We start from the raw sequence: 15,432 nt of genomic DNA, 5'->3' as shown, positions 1-15,432 counted from the left end.
CATAAGTCACAGGCTTGCTGCTTCAAATGTTGGTTCACTTCCCCCTTCGTGTGCACACATGGCAGTGATGGCCAAATTAGATTATCATTTCATAGTGCAGAATGTGGTTTGTGTATGATTCCAATCATTTTAATCCTTGATTTAAGCGACGCTGACGTTGGGATTTGTTTTGAACATCTTTCCTTAAATGAGTGGATAGCTTTGGGGGTTGGTTTTCCAAACGTCTTCCAAAATTCATTAGTATTCGATTTCAGGACACTTGAGTTCACCCATAAATGACATTTGTATGACCGTTCTAGTTGTATACACATATTTATATTTTATTAAATAAAAAATGTACCCTTAATACAAACATAGAGGTAATTGCATTACTGTTTATGAGTCATGTCAGATGAATGCAAAAACCTTAGTTCTGGAAATGTCCCCAAATGTTTGTAGTTTACAGTTACAGGAGACTGGCACATCTCATATTACTGTAATAAAAATTTAGACGAGGTACTATCCATATCATTCAATCATCCGTTGGATAATTCCCTAAACGGACATTAAAACAGTTGGCAACGCCTTTGAGATCAGGACCAAAATAAATTGATCTTCTCCAGTTACTACATTTGATACGAAGGAGGTGACATCTATTAAAGTACCAGTATCATTACCATGGAAGGGGTAATGTCATTTATGGCCTTTTTGAGTCAAGCCACTTTGACTCAAAAAGGCCATAAATGACCCACACATATTCACATTAAAACACTAAACCCCTATCAGAAAGAGGGTGAACCATTTTCTCAGCTGTTTTCTCCATTTATGTTGAGTTCTTTTGAGTTGGCTCTTCGGACACATACTGATTTGAGCAGGTGGTTTCCATAATAAAAGTGTCCAAGCGACTGACACCAGTATTTTCCACCACTCATTAAAGTTAGTTGCTTGTGATATTGATTACACCATTTAAGTTAGATTTTTATCTATTCTAAAAATGTATATACAGCGTGTTCAGAACATTCTGAATGCACTGAATGTTTTGACATATGTGCTGGTGTAACAATGTTTGTGTGCGCGCGTGCGTGTGTGTGTGCGTTTGTGTGTGCCTGCGTGTATGCTTGTGTGAGTGTGTGTGTGTGTGTGAGTGAGACACATATGACAGATATGGAAGGAGGGATTACACCATTTACCAGCTACCCAGTAAGCCTTTGTCTGTTGTAAAGAACACATATTGTGTCCATCCAGGAAGTTTATTATGTTTGTAATAAGACAACCTGGACGATCAACAATCTTATTATTGTTTGTGTTATTGTGTTACTTATTTGGACCCATTTGTTGTATTTGTTGTTCCTTTAAAATTTTGGATTCTGGATTTTGGAGTTTGGATGCAAAATGCCAGATCAAGGTTTAATTTTAGCCTTTTTCTTTAGCACTGCTGTTTTAAACTTTGGAATTACAACATACTTTTCCTTATAATAATTTATTGTGGTGGAATGACCTTTCAGGCTGCTTAGTGGTCTATGGTCTTATGAGTGTCTCTAGGAGAGTACAGCAGTAGAGTCATCTGCTTCCACTTCCATTGTCACTTGCATTTGGCTGTCCTTGCTTCACCCCTCTGTTTTTTGTCCGTTCCGTTCCGTTCCGTTCCGTTTTCTTTCTGCTTATCCCTGAGTTTCACGGGATGTTGCAGCTTTTTTCCCACCTAAGGGGGGTTGCTTACTGGTGCCAAATCCAGTTCACTCGATGGGCGAGGCCAGGGTACACCCTGGAAGAGTTCGCAGCTCAGGACCCTTACTGATGGCAATGGCTGCCACACAAGCTGCCAGCTGCACATCAGGAGCAACTTTAGGGTGCAGTATCTTGCTCAAGGATACTTCGAAATGGATTCAAACCAGCGACCTTCTGATCACTACAGCTGCCCCATCTGTTTTTTGTCATTTTCTCCAATTGTAGTTGCACAGTAAAGACTTCTGGCTAATTGTCACCAACTTACAGGGTGCATGGAGTGTAAAAGTCTGAGGAAAAGTTTCATACTATACTGCAAGTGTTGCTGGACTTCAGTCATTGCAGCAGGCTCTAGTGCCCCTATAGACTGTCCCTTCAAAACAGAAGATTTTTAAGGATTAGTTGGAAGACATGTTCCAACAGGCTATCATTGTGCCTTCCTGTACACCATGGCCTTTCCCAGTTGTATTGGTGTCTGGAAAAGATGATTCCTGTCCTCTGTCAGCCATCTCTGAGATCCTTGATACATTGGTATGCGGGTGGAAATGGACTCTGAGAGCCAGTGTAGTGGCAAATATAAACAGGGTCATGATCATGCATATACATTGATTTGAGAATACACCTTGCAGTTCTATATTAACAGGGAATTTGAGCCTGATGTAAGACCAAAGTTTGATGCTCTCTTTATAATAAAAAGGCTGGAGTGGCGGAGCAGCCGGTGCAGCTACAGCTCACTCAAGGCCACAGATAGGGGCCTGGGTGAGACACTTTGTAGGCCTTAAGGAAGTCAGACAAAAATGAGAATAGTAAGATGACAGTCTCGCGTGATCATGACGAGGGGGGTGGTCCAGGAGGGCACTGGTGACCTTGACCTCGAGTATAAAAGAGGGTGATCGGGGGAGATTTCTCAGTTGCCCCGGGGTACCTCATGGATTTATAACTTCTTCTCTTGGAATAAACACCTTTTTGGACTGAAGACTTGCTGCCTCGCCTCTGATTTGGACTTAGTCTCTGAGCGGTCTTGTCTCTAATTTGGACTTAGTCTCTGAGCTGTCTTGCCTCTGGTTTTGGACTTAGTCTCAGAGCCGTTTCTCCTCAGATTTGGACTTTAACTTTTGAGCAGAGTCACAGAGTCAGATAGTGGAATAATTGGACGGATAAGGAAGGTAGTCTCCCACTACACCAGCCCCTGATGGTGTTTGTCACAGCTTTTGGGTGGTTTTTTTTTTGTATTGGGGTCATGCCTTTTTGTTTAAATGGCACTCCAGCCACCTTCCAAAGGCTGCTTAATCATGTGCTGCGAAGCTGCCTTGTAGACTGCTGCATAGTGTACCTGGATGACAAAGTCATCTATTCTGAAGACATCAATGCCCCAAACCTAAATTCCCAGGTCATGTAGTGAGTATGGATGGAGATAGTGGATATCTGGCAGAGACAGAGGAAATTCATGACAGCCAGGTGAAAAGGAACCCATCCCTAACTTTTCAAAGATTACAGAGCCTCTTACTGCTTTGAAAAGGAAAGGAGCTGTGTTTTGGTGGACAGCTACAGGATTTTTAACTTACTAAGTAGGGTTTTAGAACAGTGCTGGAAATACTCTACCATATGACATTACAAGGCTAATTGCTCTACTTAGTTTCGGACTGATTTCCCTGGTCAACCAAATAAATTATTCATCAGAAAGGAAGTGACAGGATTCAGGATAATAATGGAAGGTATCATCTTTATTGTAAAGATTCCCCAGCCATTGTTCATATTTTATGAACGGATGATGACACTTACTCAGCAGAATCAGACTAAAAAAGAAGGATAAAAATCAAGAATTATTATTTGCGTATCATTTAAGATGTGATATTGATTCACACTGTCATCAGTGAAAGTTCACAGCATCAAATAAATTCAATAACAAACATACCTTTCCAGCATCACGGCTCTTGACTCTCAGCTTGTTGACCTGGGACTCAGCGATGTCAGCGCGCTCCTGAGCTTCCTCAAACTCATGCTGAACCTTCCTGAGCCTGGACATGTGGGTGTTGGCCTGCTCCTCCTGTTAAGTGTTTAGAGGTATTTTGGCGCAGTTACAAGACAGTTAATAGTGATGTTATTATTAAATCAGCTGTCAATGATGTGCCACATTATGTATTTGACTTACAGCCTCCTCAGCCTGTCTCTTGTAAGCCTTCACTTTAAGCTGCAGCTTGTCCACCAGATCCTGAAGTCTGTTCACATTCTTCTTGTCCTCCTCAGTCTGTACAGATACAAGATTATACAGTATGTGAAGAAGACTAGAGAATGAATTAGAGGTTAGCGGAGTTTTTCAGTACAGCTTACCTGGTATGTCAGCTCCTTCACTCTCCTCTCATATTTGCGAACTCCTTTTACAGCATCAGCTCCACGTCTCTGCTCGGCCTCAACTTCACTCTCCAGCTCACGTACCTGTAATGTGATGATAAAAATTCTTAAAAAATGGTTGAAAAGCTGAATTTATTTATTTACTGATGCATTAAAAGTGCAATTTACACGAACCTCAAATATTCTGAGCATGCACAGCATATACAGTTCATACCCTGGACTCCAGTTTCTGGAGCTGCTTCTTGCCACCCTTCATGGCGAGGTTCTCAGCCTCATCCAGACGGTGCTGGAGGTCCTTGACTGTGACCTCCAGGTTCTTCTTCATCCTCTCCAGGTGAGCACTGGTGTCCTGCTCCTTCTTCAGCTCCTCAGCCATCATGGCAGCCTGAAATGATGCACAGTTTAGAAACATAATTTTTAGTCTTCATAATAATGATATTAATAATTAAATATGATTAATGAAGTATAAACAAGTATTTCTTGAAGCGGTATTTACATAAAAACATGACTCACATCAGTAATAGCCTTCTTGGCTTTCTCTTCAGCATTTCTTGATTCCTGAACAGCATCATCCACTTCACCTTGAACCTGAGTGAGGTCAGCCTCCAGCTTCTTCTTGGAGTTCATAAGACTGGTGTTCTGAAATTGACCAAGAATAGACAGTGTGCGTTTATAGTATTTTATTGGCATTGTTTATGTGGCAGTGAACGTTTTGTGTGGGAATGTGTGTATACACATCACACATAATGATACATATGTGCGCCATCTTGAATTGTTATTTTATTTTTTAAATTTTTTTCATGATCACCACCGGTCTCGTAAAGAGATAAACCTTCCAAATTATTAGCTAGTCAACTCCATTAGAAAGAGGCGTCCCTTATTATTTTGCAAATTATGCTACCTGCTACTCTTCAGGCTATTAACAACTGCTTTAAGTTCTGCTTTAAATTATATTCTTCAGATTCAACACCAGATCACAACCAATTTGATGCTTTTTTTTCTAATCTGAACATTCCTACAATTGACTCTGACTCTAAAGAACAATTGGAACAAAATGCTGATGCTGGAGGAAATTAACAATGCAATAATGTCTCTTCAGAGTGGAAAAGCCACACCTAAGAAAACACAAAAACACACCTGAGAGTGAAGCAGGCCAACGCGCTCACTAGCATCAACCAGCTCCTGTTCAGCCACTTTGCGTCCTCTCTCTGTCTGCTCCAGAGCGGCTCTCAGCTCCTCGATCTCAGCCAACATCAGGCCATTTCTGCGCTCCACCATGGCAACCTGCTCCTTCATGTCTTCCTGTCCTCTGAGAGCATCATCAAGGTGCAGTTGGGCATCCTGACATTGAACAGAGAAAAATAATATGTATGTAATTTCCCTTTGATTAAAAAAAAAACAAAATTACATTTAGTTATGAAACAAATGTTACCTTGAGCTGTCCCTGGACATTCCTCAGTTGTTTCTGAGACTCAGAAGCCTGCCTGTTGGCATGGCTCAGCTGAATCTCCATCTCATTCAGGTCTCCCTCCATCTTCTTCTTGACTCTCAGGGCATCATTCCTGCTCCTGACCTCAGAATCAAGAGTGCTCTGCATGGAGTCAATCACTCTCTGGCTGTTCCTCTTGATCTGCTCCATCTCCTCATCCTTCTCTGCCAGCTTCCTGTCAACCTCACCTTTGATTTGGTTGAGCTCAAGCTGGACACGGAGAATCTTGGCCTCCTCATGTTCCAGTGTGCCCTTGAAAAGTCAAAAAAACAACAAAAGGTATTTTTTTGCAGGAATATATTCTGAATTAATACATATTTACATTTTAAGTACATATTTTATCATCATGGTTCAATAATGTCATTAAGATTTTACCTCAGCTTCCTCCAGTGCTGTTTGAATTTCAGACTTCTCAGTCTCTACAGTCTTCTTGGCTTTCTCCAACTCATGGATACTCTTACCAGTCTCACCAATCTGTTCAGTCAGGTCTGAGATCTCCTCTGTAGAACAACCAAAGTCAAATATAGTCAGAACTGTATGTACAGATTACATCTGGAAAATGTGTCCGTGCTTTTACAACCAAATAATGCTCATAGACTACACTAGTAGAAATCTAGGAAGAACCCTTGCAATCACAATGACCATTACATTATATACAGTCAGATTGACATACGCTGCAGGTTCTTGTTCTCTCTCTTCATGGTCTCCAGATGATCCAGAGCCTCCTCATAAGAGTTCTTCATCTTGAACAGTTCAGTGCTGAGAGAACGAGCCTCCTTCTGAGCTCCCTCCAGCTCTGCCTGGCCCTCCTCATACTTCTGTTTCCATTCTGCAAGGACCTAGAATTGTATAGGTCAAAATAAATAAATTCAATGACTATTCGTTAATTAAGGTTCTACTTGCTACAAAACTGGTGTTGATTAGCAGTTTAACCATTTACCTTATCAAAGTTCCTCTGCTTCTTGTCAAGGTTGGCAGCCAGAGCATTGGCTCTCTCAACGTCAATCATGAGGTCCTCCACCTCACCCTGCAGCCTCTGCTTGGTCTTCTCCAAGGAGGCGCACTTGGAGTTCACAGCCTCAATGGATTCCTCAGCATCCTGCAAGCGCTGGGCAAGTTTTTTCCTGTAGTGAAGAGGAATTATTTGAGCTTGAGTAAACTAAGACAGCAAAAATGGATTTATCTTTGAAAAAGTAGAAAGGATTATATACTTGGACTCCTCCAGCTCCTCAGTGCGCTGGATAGCATCAGTCTCATATTTGGTTCTCCATTGAGCCACCTCACTGTTGGCCTTGGACATTCCTCTCTGTAGCTCAGCTTTGGCCTCCTGCTCCTCCTCAAACTGCTCTCTGAGCAGATCACAGTCATGGCGGGCTGACTGAACTGCATGGGCCAGGGCATTCTTGGCCTGTTGAACATGACAACACATTAGTATCATACCTATGAAGTAGAAGTACTTTTTTAAAAAAGTTTAATCACTTTGATGTAGCCATTCACTTTTGAATAAAATTTGAAAAAGAGAATATTTCCCCTATTAAAATCTAATAACAAGGCATGTAAACTCATTTACCTTAACTTCCTCCTCAACCTGTCTCTTAAGCTCCTCAATCTGTTGAGTGAAGGCTTGTTTTCCTCTGGTCAGCTGGGAAACAAGAGCTTCCTTCTCTTCAAGCTGGCGGGAGAACTCACCTGAATGACATTTTATGAAGGAGATATTTTATTATTAAAATTCTTATTAATAACTTTCAGCAGTAATTTTCATTCCATTACACTCACCATTCTCTGTCTGCAGTCTCGCCTTCTGTCCATTAATGTCGTTCAGCTGGCGAACATTCTCATCATTTTTGGCTTTGAGCTCACTCAACTGGTCCTCAAGAGTTCTGCACATTTTTTCCAAGTTGCCCTATAAACAAAAGAACATAATATATGTTGATGGTTTTTTTTCTTCAAAATTTAAGACTCCTGTCATATTCATTGGTTAGAGGTCATGTTTCTAAGCATAACGAAAGGCAAATACCTCATCTTTAAACAAACGGCTCACCTTAGCTTTAGCAACAGCCTCCATGTTGCTGGAGAGGTCGTCAATCTCCATCTTGTACTCGCTCTTCTCCTTCTCCAGCTTCTGCTTGACACGCTGGAGGTTGTCGATCTGCTCTCCCAGCTCAGCAACACTGTCTGCCTGCTTCTTGCGGAGAGCTGATGCGGTTGCTTCATGCTGCAGGGTTGACTCTTCAAGATCACGGCGCAGCTTCTGGAACTCAGCTTCACGCTTCTTGTTCATCTCAATCTGAGCAGCTGTTGCTCCACCAGCCTCCTCGAGCCTCTCACTGATCTCCTCAAGCTCCCTGGAGAGGTCAGCCCTCTGCTTCTCAACCTTAGCCCGAGCAGCCCTCTCTGCCTCAATCTCTTCCTCCAGCTCCTCAATACGAGCCTAGATTTGATGATATCAATATGAAAAGTAATAAGTAAAGTATTAACTTAAACATATTGTTTTTGATTGACTGAATTTAATATTCATATAAAACACATTACCTGGAGCTCTTTTATCTTCTTCTGAAGCTGAGCACCGAGTGACTGTTCGTCCTCAATCTTGCTGAGGAGTTGGCTGACTTCAAAGTCTTTCCTTGATGAGGATAAAAAGAAAGCTTTCACTGACATAGTTTACACTGTTGTTGGAATGTAATGTTTAAGAGACTAAAAAGGTGATTAATAAACTAAATCAAAAAACTTACTTCTTGATTTTCTCATCAGATTGCTGTTTGTCATTCTCCAGATCCATTATGGATTCCTGGGCTAGTTTCAGATCTCCTTCAAGCTTCCTCTTGGCTCTCTCAAGGTCCATGCGGAGCTTCTTCTCTTGCTCCAGTGATCCCTCGAGCTATCACATGACAGTTAATGATAAGTGATTTGAGGTATTCAAATGACAGTGTGTCAATACAAAGAAACATGATTTACATTATACATTATTTTGAATTTGTATCAAGGAATGTCAATTAAAACACTAGCTACTTACATCGTCCACTTGCTGTTCCAGCTTTGTCTTGGCTTTGGTCAGAGTGTTGACTTTGTCTTCCTCTGCCTGGAGATCATCAAGTGTTTGCTGGTGGCTCTCTTGGAGGGCTTTCTTCTCCTTGGTTAGCTTGGCAATAGACTCATCTTGAGATGCCATCTCCTCTGTCAGGTTTTTCACCTAAATTAGGTATAGAATAGATTTGAAAGGTACATTATTTCCATCACATAATATTGACACGGTCTCTGTTTAAATACATGTGGATTTAAAATAATCCAAACCTTGTTTTCTGTGGCATGTTTCTCCTTCTCCACTTTAGCCAAAGTGAGCTCCAAGTCATCGATGTCTTTCTTCAGCTCAGAGCATTCATCCTCCAGCTTCCTCTTCTTGGCAGTCAGCTCAGCATTGATTTCCTCTTCATCCTCCAGTCTCTCGGTTGTCTCTTTGAGTTTGGCCTCGAGTTGGATCTTGCTCTTAATGAGCCCTTCACATCTTTCCTCAGCGTCAGAGAGGTTATCGACTTCCTATTGTACACAATGAACATCGGATACATATAAAATTGTGAAAAGATTCATATATTCTCTGGTATAGTGTACATGTAATACAATTATACTTCCTTTGTTCGTTACTTACTGAAGCCACTTGGAGTTGCAGGTCATTCTTCTCCTGCAGCAGGGAAACCATCTTCTCCTCCAGTTCCTTCTTCTTGGCCAGGGCAGCAGCCAGGTCTGTTTTCATCTTATCATAGTTCTCCTTCATCTGCTGCAGCTCCTTCTCAGTCTCAGCACTCTTCAGGAGAGGCTTGATCTTGAAGTAGAGATTCATCCATGGCCAGTTCTTAACATTCATGAATGAGCGGATGTTGTACTGGATAGAGTAGATAGCTTCCCTGGAAAATGAGATAGATATAGAAAGTGTCATTTCTACTAAAACATTATTTTATAGAACTTCTAGGTCTAACAATAAAAAAAATCTCAACTACGTAATTGGACAGTATGGTTTAGGGTACAGTAAAAGAATCCTACCTCCTCTCCATCATCTTAACAAACTCTTTCCTCATGACATATCCTCTGCAGAGAGCCTGAGTCATGGTCACCAGCGAAGCCAGTTTCTCATCTCTCATCTCCTCCAGGGTACCCAGCAGACCAGCTTTGAAGAACACCTATGTTGTCAAGTGGGGCAAATTAGTAGTCATTGCATAGGGATATAACAGGACAACCGAACAAGTACATGTGTTAGTGCTGTCATTGAGGATGAACCTTTGTGTGTCCAAACTTGTACTGAGTGTGGTCCACATCAATGGAGCCCAGCAGCTTCTCTGAAGCTTTCTTGTTGTCAATGAACTGTCCCTCAGGGATGACACTGGCATTCAATACTTTGTATCTACAAGAGAAAATGTTGTTGTTCCTTTTATCTTCCTTCTTTTTTTCTTGGTGTTAACCATAATAATACCTCTACGGAAATCAACTTGACTTGCTCATATTGAAAACTGCAGTCACCTCTGCTTGAAGTCACCGTAGAGGATTCTGCTTGGGAAGCCCTTTCTGCAGATTCTGATGCCCTCCAGCACACCATTACACCTCAGCTGGTGGATGACCAAGAAGTTCTCCATAAGACCTGCACATTGCAAACTCACTGTATCAAAACATTTCTTTACATGACCATGGCACATACATTGCACAAATCTGGGTTATGTGCTTCTTACCTGGGGTCTTTGTTTCATTGGGAATCAGACAGCGGACAAAGTGAGGGTGGGTGCTCCTCAAGTTGGTCATCAGCTTGCCCAAGTTCTCCTGTGGATGAGCATCACAAAATAATAGATCATCAATATTTTAAGATGAGATTGTTAATTGTTGCCAACAATATGAAACAATACATACCCTGAAAAGAGCAGACACAGTCTGGAAGGAACCACCCTTCTTCTTGCCACCCTTCTTGCCACCACCACCAGCAGCCTCTATTTTGCAAAACATGACATTTTTATTAATGGTACTGAATAATACTAATAATACACTGCAGTAAGTGGTTTATGTTTTGTTCTAAGTTGAATGTGTATTTTTCAGTTTAAACCAGCAGCATTTGTTTTGCAAAAATAATTAATCAATTGAAACAGACACCCTGACAGTCACTACGCTGTCTGTAACTTTCTAGACCTCACTTTTCAGTGGCAGCCTATGAAAAAAGATGGCAAAAATGCTCGCTATCTTCAACAGTAGTTTTAACAGTAAAGGTTAAAAGATAAAACATTTATTTATACTGGATATACAGAGTTTCTATACACTCTGCTCACTTTTATTTCTTACCCTCAGCTCCAGGCATGGCTGCATACAACATGGCCAACAGTTTGTTTGAAGCTTTCTGGTAGAGCTGAACAACTGAGTCGTTCAGGGGGTCCTTGTTCTTGTCCAGCCACCCAGTGATATTGTAGTCCACTGTGCCGGCATAGTGAACCAGGGCGAAGTGAGCTTCAGCCTTGCCCTTTCCAGGCTTTGGCTTCTCAAAGGCCTTGGTCTTGCCAAGATGCTGATCATGCAGCTTGTTCTTGAAAGTTGTGTCAGAGGCCTTGGGGAACATGCACTCCTCTTCAAGGATGGAGAAGATGCCCATTGGCTGAGAAGAATTTACATTTCATGGTAAGAAAAAAAAATTACCTGAGGAAGCAACCATTTATACGTGGAGAATGGAGAAATCTAACTTACTTAACAAAGTAGTATTTTACCTTCTCAATAAGCTCAATGCAGGCAGCCAAGTCCATACCGAAGTCAATGAACTCCCAAACAATACCCTCCTTCTTGTACTCCTCTTGCTCCAGGACAAACATTGTGTGGTTGAAGAACTGTTGCAGTTTTTCATTGGTGAAGTTGATGCAGAGTTGCTCCAAGCTGTTGAACTGTAGTTATACAAAAGTAATTAGTTTCATGCCAAAATTGGTTTGAACTTTTGAATCTCTCAGAAAGGTTGATTTTCTAAAACTTACATCAAAGATCTCAAATCCAGCGATATCCAACACTCCAATGAAGAACTGTCTTGCCTGCTTTGTGTCCAGCATCTCATTGATACGGATGACCATCCACAAGAACATTTTCTCATAGATGGATTTGCACAGAGCGCTGACAGCATTGTTGACCTAAATATAAGAATTGAAGTGTGGGGATTTATGAGGGTGAGTTTTCTATTTGAAAATGTAAACATTTCCCTTTCCAAACACCCAAATTCCATCTTTTTACCTGTGGGACGGTCTGACCTTTGGTCACCATCTCATTGCCGACCTTGACTCTTGGGTAGCATAGAGCTTTCAGCATATCAGCTGAGTTCAGGCCCAGGAGGTAGGCGATTTTATCAGCCTCTGATTGTGAAAAAAAAGTTAAAAGAACAAATTAATGAAGGAATACTTTGTTTTCATGTTTGGTTATTAACATGACCCATCCCTCATGGAATTATAAATGTATACCGACTTGTGTAGTATCTTACACACCAGGAATCTTGCATGATAAGAGTGTATTATTTCAGAAATTACCCTCATTGCCATCTGGTTCAGCCTGCTCCTCACGCTGCTTCTGCTTGAATTTCATGCCACCATGATGAATCACAGCTCCAGTCAGCTTGTAGATGCCCATTTTTTCTTCAGCGTTGAAGCCCAAGATGTCAATAGCAGTCTGCAGTGTAGATTAAGCAAAGTTATTGGTATGTTAAACATTTTCCCCTGTGTACTATCTCTTTAACTAAATTGTTGTCTTACATCTGTTGCAATGAACTCCTCCACATCATCGATGCTTTTCACAGTGATTTCACCCTGACTGATCATTGGGTAGTCATAGGGGTTGGTGGTGATCAGAAGAGCCTCTAGATGAGGACAGGAGAATTACATAATATTGACTGATATTGTCATTATTTAAAATAATTATTTAAAATTTGTGTAGTAACATACCCAAGAGCTCAGGCTTGTGGCCAGTCATCAGCTGGTAGAAGATATGGTAGCTCCTCTCAGCAGACAACTGGAAGGTGACACGAGACTTCTCCAGCAGATCTAAGAAGATATATAAATTGCTAACTTTATCAGAGCCTGGATCAAAATTTAAATAGATATTGACTAATACCATGGTCGAAACTTACATGTTTCAATATCAGCTGAAGCCAGCTTGCCAGTAGTGCCAAAGTGGATCCTGATAAATTTACCCTAGACAGCCAGAACATTAATATCATCAGTTTTTTCTTTTAAGTGTTGGAACGAAAAAAGTCACAAGATATTTTCTCCAGTACTTACAAAACGAGAGGAGTTGTCATTCCTCACAGTCTTGGCATTACCATAAGCCTCCAACAGAGGGTTGGCTGCAACAATCTGGTCCTCAAGAGAGCCCTGCAACAGAAGATTTTAATAATATGAGCTATACAGTGAAATTAACTTTCCTCTTACAAACACTTTCATGTGACACAACCAATTTCACCTTAATTTTGCTAGTTTGCTGTTGTGCGTCAGACTTCTTTGCTCCAATAGCTGCAATTGTTGCAAAGTACTGGATGACACGCTTGGTGTTGACAGTCTTTCCAGCACCGGATTCTCCACTGGGGTACATGAGACATATTATCAAGATTTTGCTTCATTATCATCAAATTAATAAAGTTATAGCAAGATAGTGTGTCTTATACTCACGTAATCAGGACAGACTGGTTCTCACGATCTGAACCACAAACAGAAATGCTTGACATGAGTTTCTTTCCCTAAATATTAATGGAAGATATTACCTTTGTGTGTTTGGATTCCAACACCGACATTTTTATCTTACCAGTGAGCATGAACTGATAGCCATTGTCAGAGATGGAGAAGATGTGGGGTGGAGCCTCAATCCTCTTCTTGCCTCTGTATGCTTGTACACATGTAGTATCATACACAGGAAGCCACTTATAGGGATTCACCACAACGCAAAACAACCCAGAGTAGGTCTGAAAGAGTAAAAAGAATAAACATAGTGTGATTTTGTTCAAATGTTGTTTGATTTCCATGTAGATAAACATACTATTTACATGTTTACATATACATTAAATTAGCATAGTGTGGAAACTCACGTAGATCATCCATGATGCATAACGCTCTTTGAGGTTATACAACACGCAAGGCTCATTGAGGTGGGTCATCATGGCCATGTCCTCAATTTTGTCATACTTGGGAGGATTCCTGGGGTGGATGTCCTCCTCTTTTACTGTGATCGTCTGAATACCAAATACAGTATAACGTCAGTTTGAACCTAAAATACACTGAGAAACTGAATAATTGCTTAATGTTTTTCTAAGATATTGTTTTGAATAAATGTAAATCCTATCCTTGTATATACAAGGTGTCTTAGATGAAAATCCATGGAGCAGTTTTGTTGAAAAAAAGTAAAATATTGAATGACTTACCTTTCCACAGTCGGTTTCCACCGTGGCTTTTCCACCCTCTTTCTTCACAAGTTTACCCTTGAGGTACATCTCCGTTGGCTCAGCCACAAAATAGGCAGTTTTGGCATCAAAAGGCATGGTTTGTGCCTCAATCCTCTCCCTCTCTGGCTTCCGGAGGTAAATGGCTGCCGGGCCATACTGCTCCATCTCTGCGTCTGTGCTCATGGTGGCACCTCAGTGGAGACTGAAAAGATGTAGTCAACAATAGTGTTAACATATCAGCATGATATAGCTGTGGTCTTCTACCCAGCTGATTATGGAGATTTAAAATTTGGTGAAATCTTTTACCTCAGCTAGTTCCGAAAACAACTGAGCGCTGGCGTCTCTGGTGGAGTTGGGCGATCCTCTAAATACATGATTAGACATGAGTATAATAACTTGTTTCAGATAGTTTTTCTGATTTCATATGTTTTCTTTGGAAATTCAGCTAATTAGAAAACAAATGAGGGTACGGATGGCAGAATGTTTATAGACTTATATTTAAATATATTCAAACTGTAATTAATTGAATCATTAAAGTCAATGTCAGTCATTAAACCACTAAAATACTCTTCCATCCCCTCAACTGCCCTCACTAACAGAGAAATATTATTGCTCTTAATGATTTGTCAGTGTTTATGTGATGAAATGTAGAGTGTATTAGATGCAAGTCCAAATTAAAAAATTGTGCACAGGAACCAACTTAAACTACTTAATTGGGATAGTGTGGAGTATGTGAAGAAAATTGTTTTGGATTAATGTCTAAACAAGACTACCACCCAGGCAACTCTATCAATTCTTGACAATAAGCAAAAGCAATTAGGAACACATTAACTTGACCGACTAATAAAGAACAGTAAAAACTGAGGTCAAAGAGAAAACACTCACCTGTGATGGAGCTTCAGTTAATGCAGTAGCTCAGAGCTGCCTCCTTTATAGAGGGTGAGATTGCCTGGTCAGCAGCAGTCTCTCGCTCGGTTTGGTCATGGATTCCTTTCATCCTGATGCTTATTTCTGGCAGTGATGTTTAAGGACGGGGTTTGCATATTTCTTTGTAACTACAGCTTTGAATTTCAGGAAACGTTGTGGTGTTGAACGAATTGATTTGATTTGACTTGACTTGATTTGATTTGATTTGATTTGATTTGATTTGATTTGATTTGATTTGAATTGATTTGATTGTAACATTGGATGTAATGTGGACAATGTGTTTGTTTGAATTTAAATGCATTCATAAGGCATGTTACCAATGACCCAAGTCTCCCTTCAGTTCCTCAAAATAGGAATTGCAGCACAGAGCAAAGAATTGCTGAAATTGCACTTGTAAAAGTTGCTATGTGAAAACATGAAGATATTCCAGTATAATAATAAGGCTTATGGAAGCATGAATGTGACATTATTTAAAGAGAAAGAAGCAGGTGCTTATGCATTTCTGCTCTAAGCTTTCTTGTGAGTTACCGGC

The 15,432-nt window shown here is 40.7% G+C and overlaps 1 protein-coding gene across 2 annotated transcripts; it reads right to left on the bottom strand.

Moving 5' to 3' along the window:
- Positions 1-3,407: 3,407 nt before the first annotated feature.
- On the bottom strand, positions 3,408-14,876 carry LOC119013854 (myosin heavy chain, fast skeletal muscle-like). Of its 2 annotated transcripts, XM_037088740.1 has the most exons (40): positions 14,280-14,337; positions 13,953-14,175; positions 13,620-13,763; positions 13,340-13,496; positions 13,207-13,234; positions 13,001-13,118; positions 12,820-12,912; positions 12,669-12,732; positions 12,484-12,582; positions 12,295-12,398; positions 12,073-12,211; positions 11,783-11,901; positions 11,533-11,682; positions 11,275-11,445; positions 10,859-11,165; positions 10,436-10,512; positions 10,261-10,348; positions 10,055-10,172; positions 9,815-9,938; positions 9,581-9,717; positions 9,189-9,444; positions 8,837-9,079; positions 8,559-8,735; positions 8,278-8,423; positions 8,078-8,168; positions 7,587-7,976; positions 7,322-7,448; positions 7,116-7,234; positions 6,757-6,953; positions 6,486-6,669; positions 6,219-6,384; positions 5,921-6,045; positions 5,489-5,797; positions 5,194-5,397; positions 4,570-4,695; positions 4,271-4,441; positions 4,036-4,140; positions 3,857-3,952; positions 3,620-3,751; positions 3,408-3,500 (listed from the first exon to the last, which is right to left on the bottom strand). In XM_037088740.1, exons 2-40 carry the CDS (start codon positions 14,154-14,156, stop codon positions 3,483-3,485), a joined length of 5,823 nt encoding a protein of 1,940 aa, XP_036944635.1. In that variant the 5' UTR covers positions 14,157-14,175; positions 14,280-14,337; the 3' UTR covers positions 3,408-3,482. The 2 variants fall into 2 exon arrangements, with proteins under 2 accessions (XP_036944635.1, XP_036944636.1); XM_037088741.1 differs by lacking the exons at positions 3,408-3,500; positions 3,620-3,751; positions 3,857-3,952; positions 4,036-4,140 and adding an exon at positions 14,859-14,876 and having other exon boundaries at positions 4,250-4,441.
- Positions 14,877-15,432: the final 556 nt, after the last annotated feature.

Source organism: Acanthopagrus latus, chromosome 23 (assembly GCF_904848185.1).
Source record: "Acanthopagrus latus isolate v.2019 chromosome 23, fAcaLat1.1, whole genome shotgun sequence".
NCBI lineage: Eukaryota > Metazoa > Chordata > Actinopteri > Spariformes > Sparidae > Acanthopagrus > Acanthopagrus latus.
This window is presented reverse-complemented; position numbering and strand designations above follow the sequence as displayed.

Excerpts from the sequence above, each read along its gene's own strand:
- LOC119013854 (XM_037088740.1), bottom strand. The coding sequence starts at position 14,156 with ATGAGCACAGACGCAGAGATGGAGCAGTATGGCCCGGCAGCCATTTAC. Across the intron at positions 12,399-12,483 it reads CCACAAGCCTGAGCTCTTGG|AGGCTCTTCTGATCACCACC; the intron begins GTATGTTACTAC and ends GTCCTCATCTAG. Across the intron at positions 11,446-11,532 it reads CTGGATTTGAGATCTTTGAT|TTCAACAGCTTGGAGCAACT; the intron begins GTAAGTTTTAGA and ends GTATAACTACAG.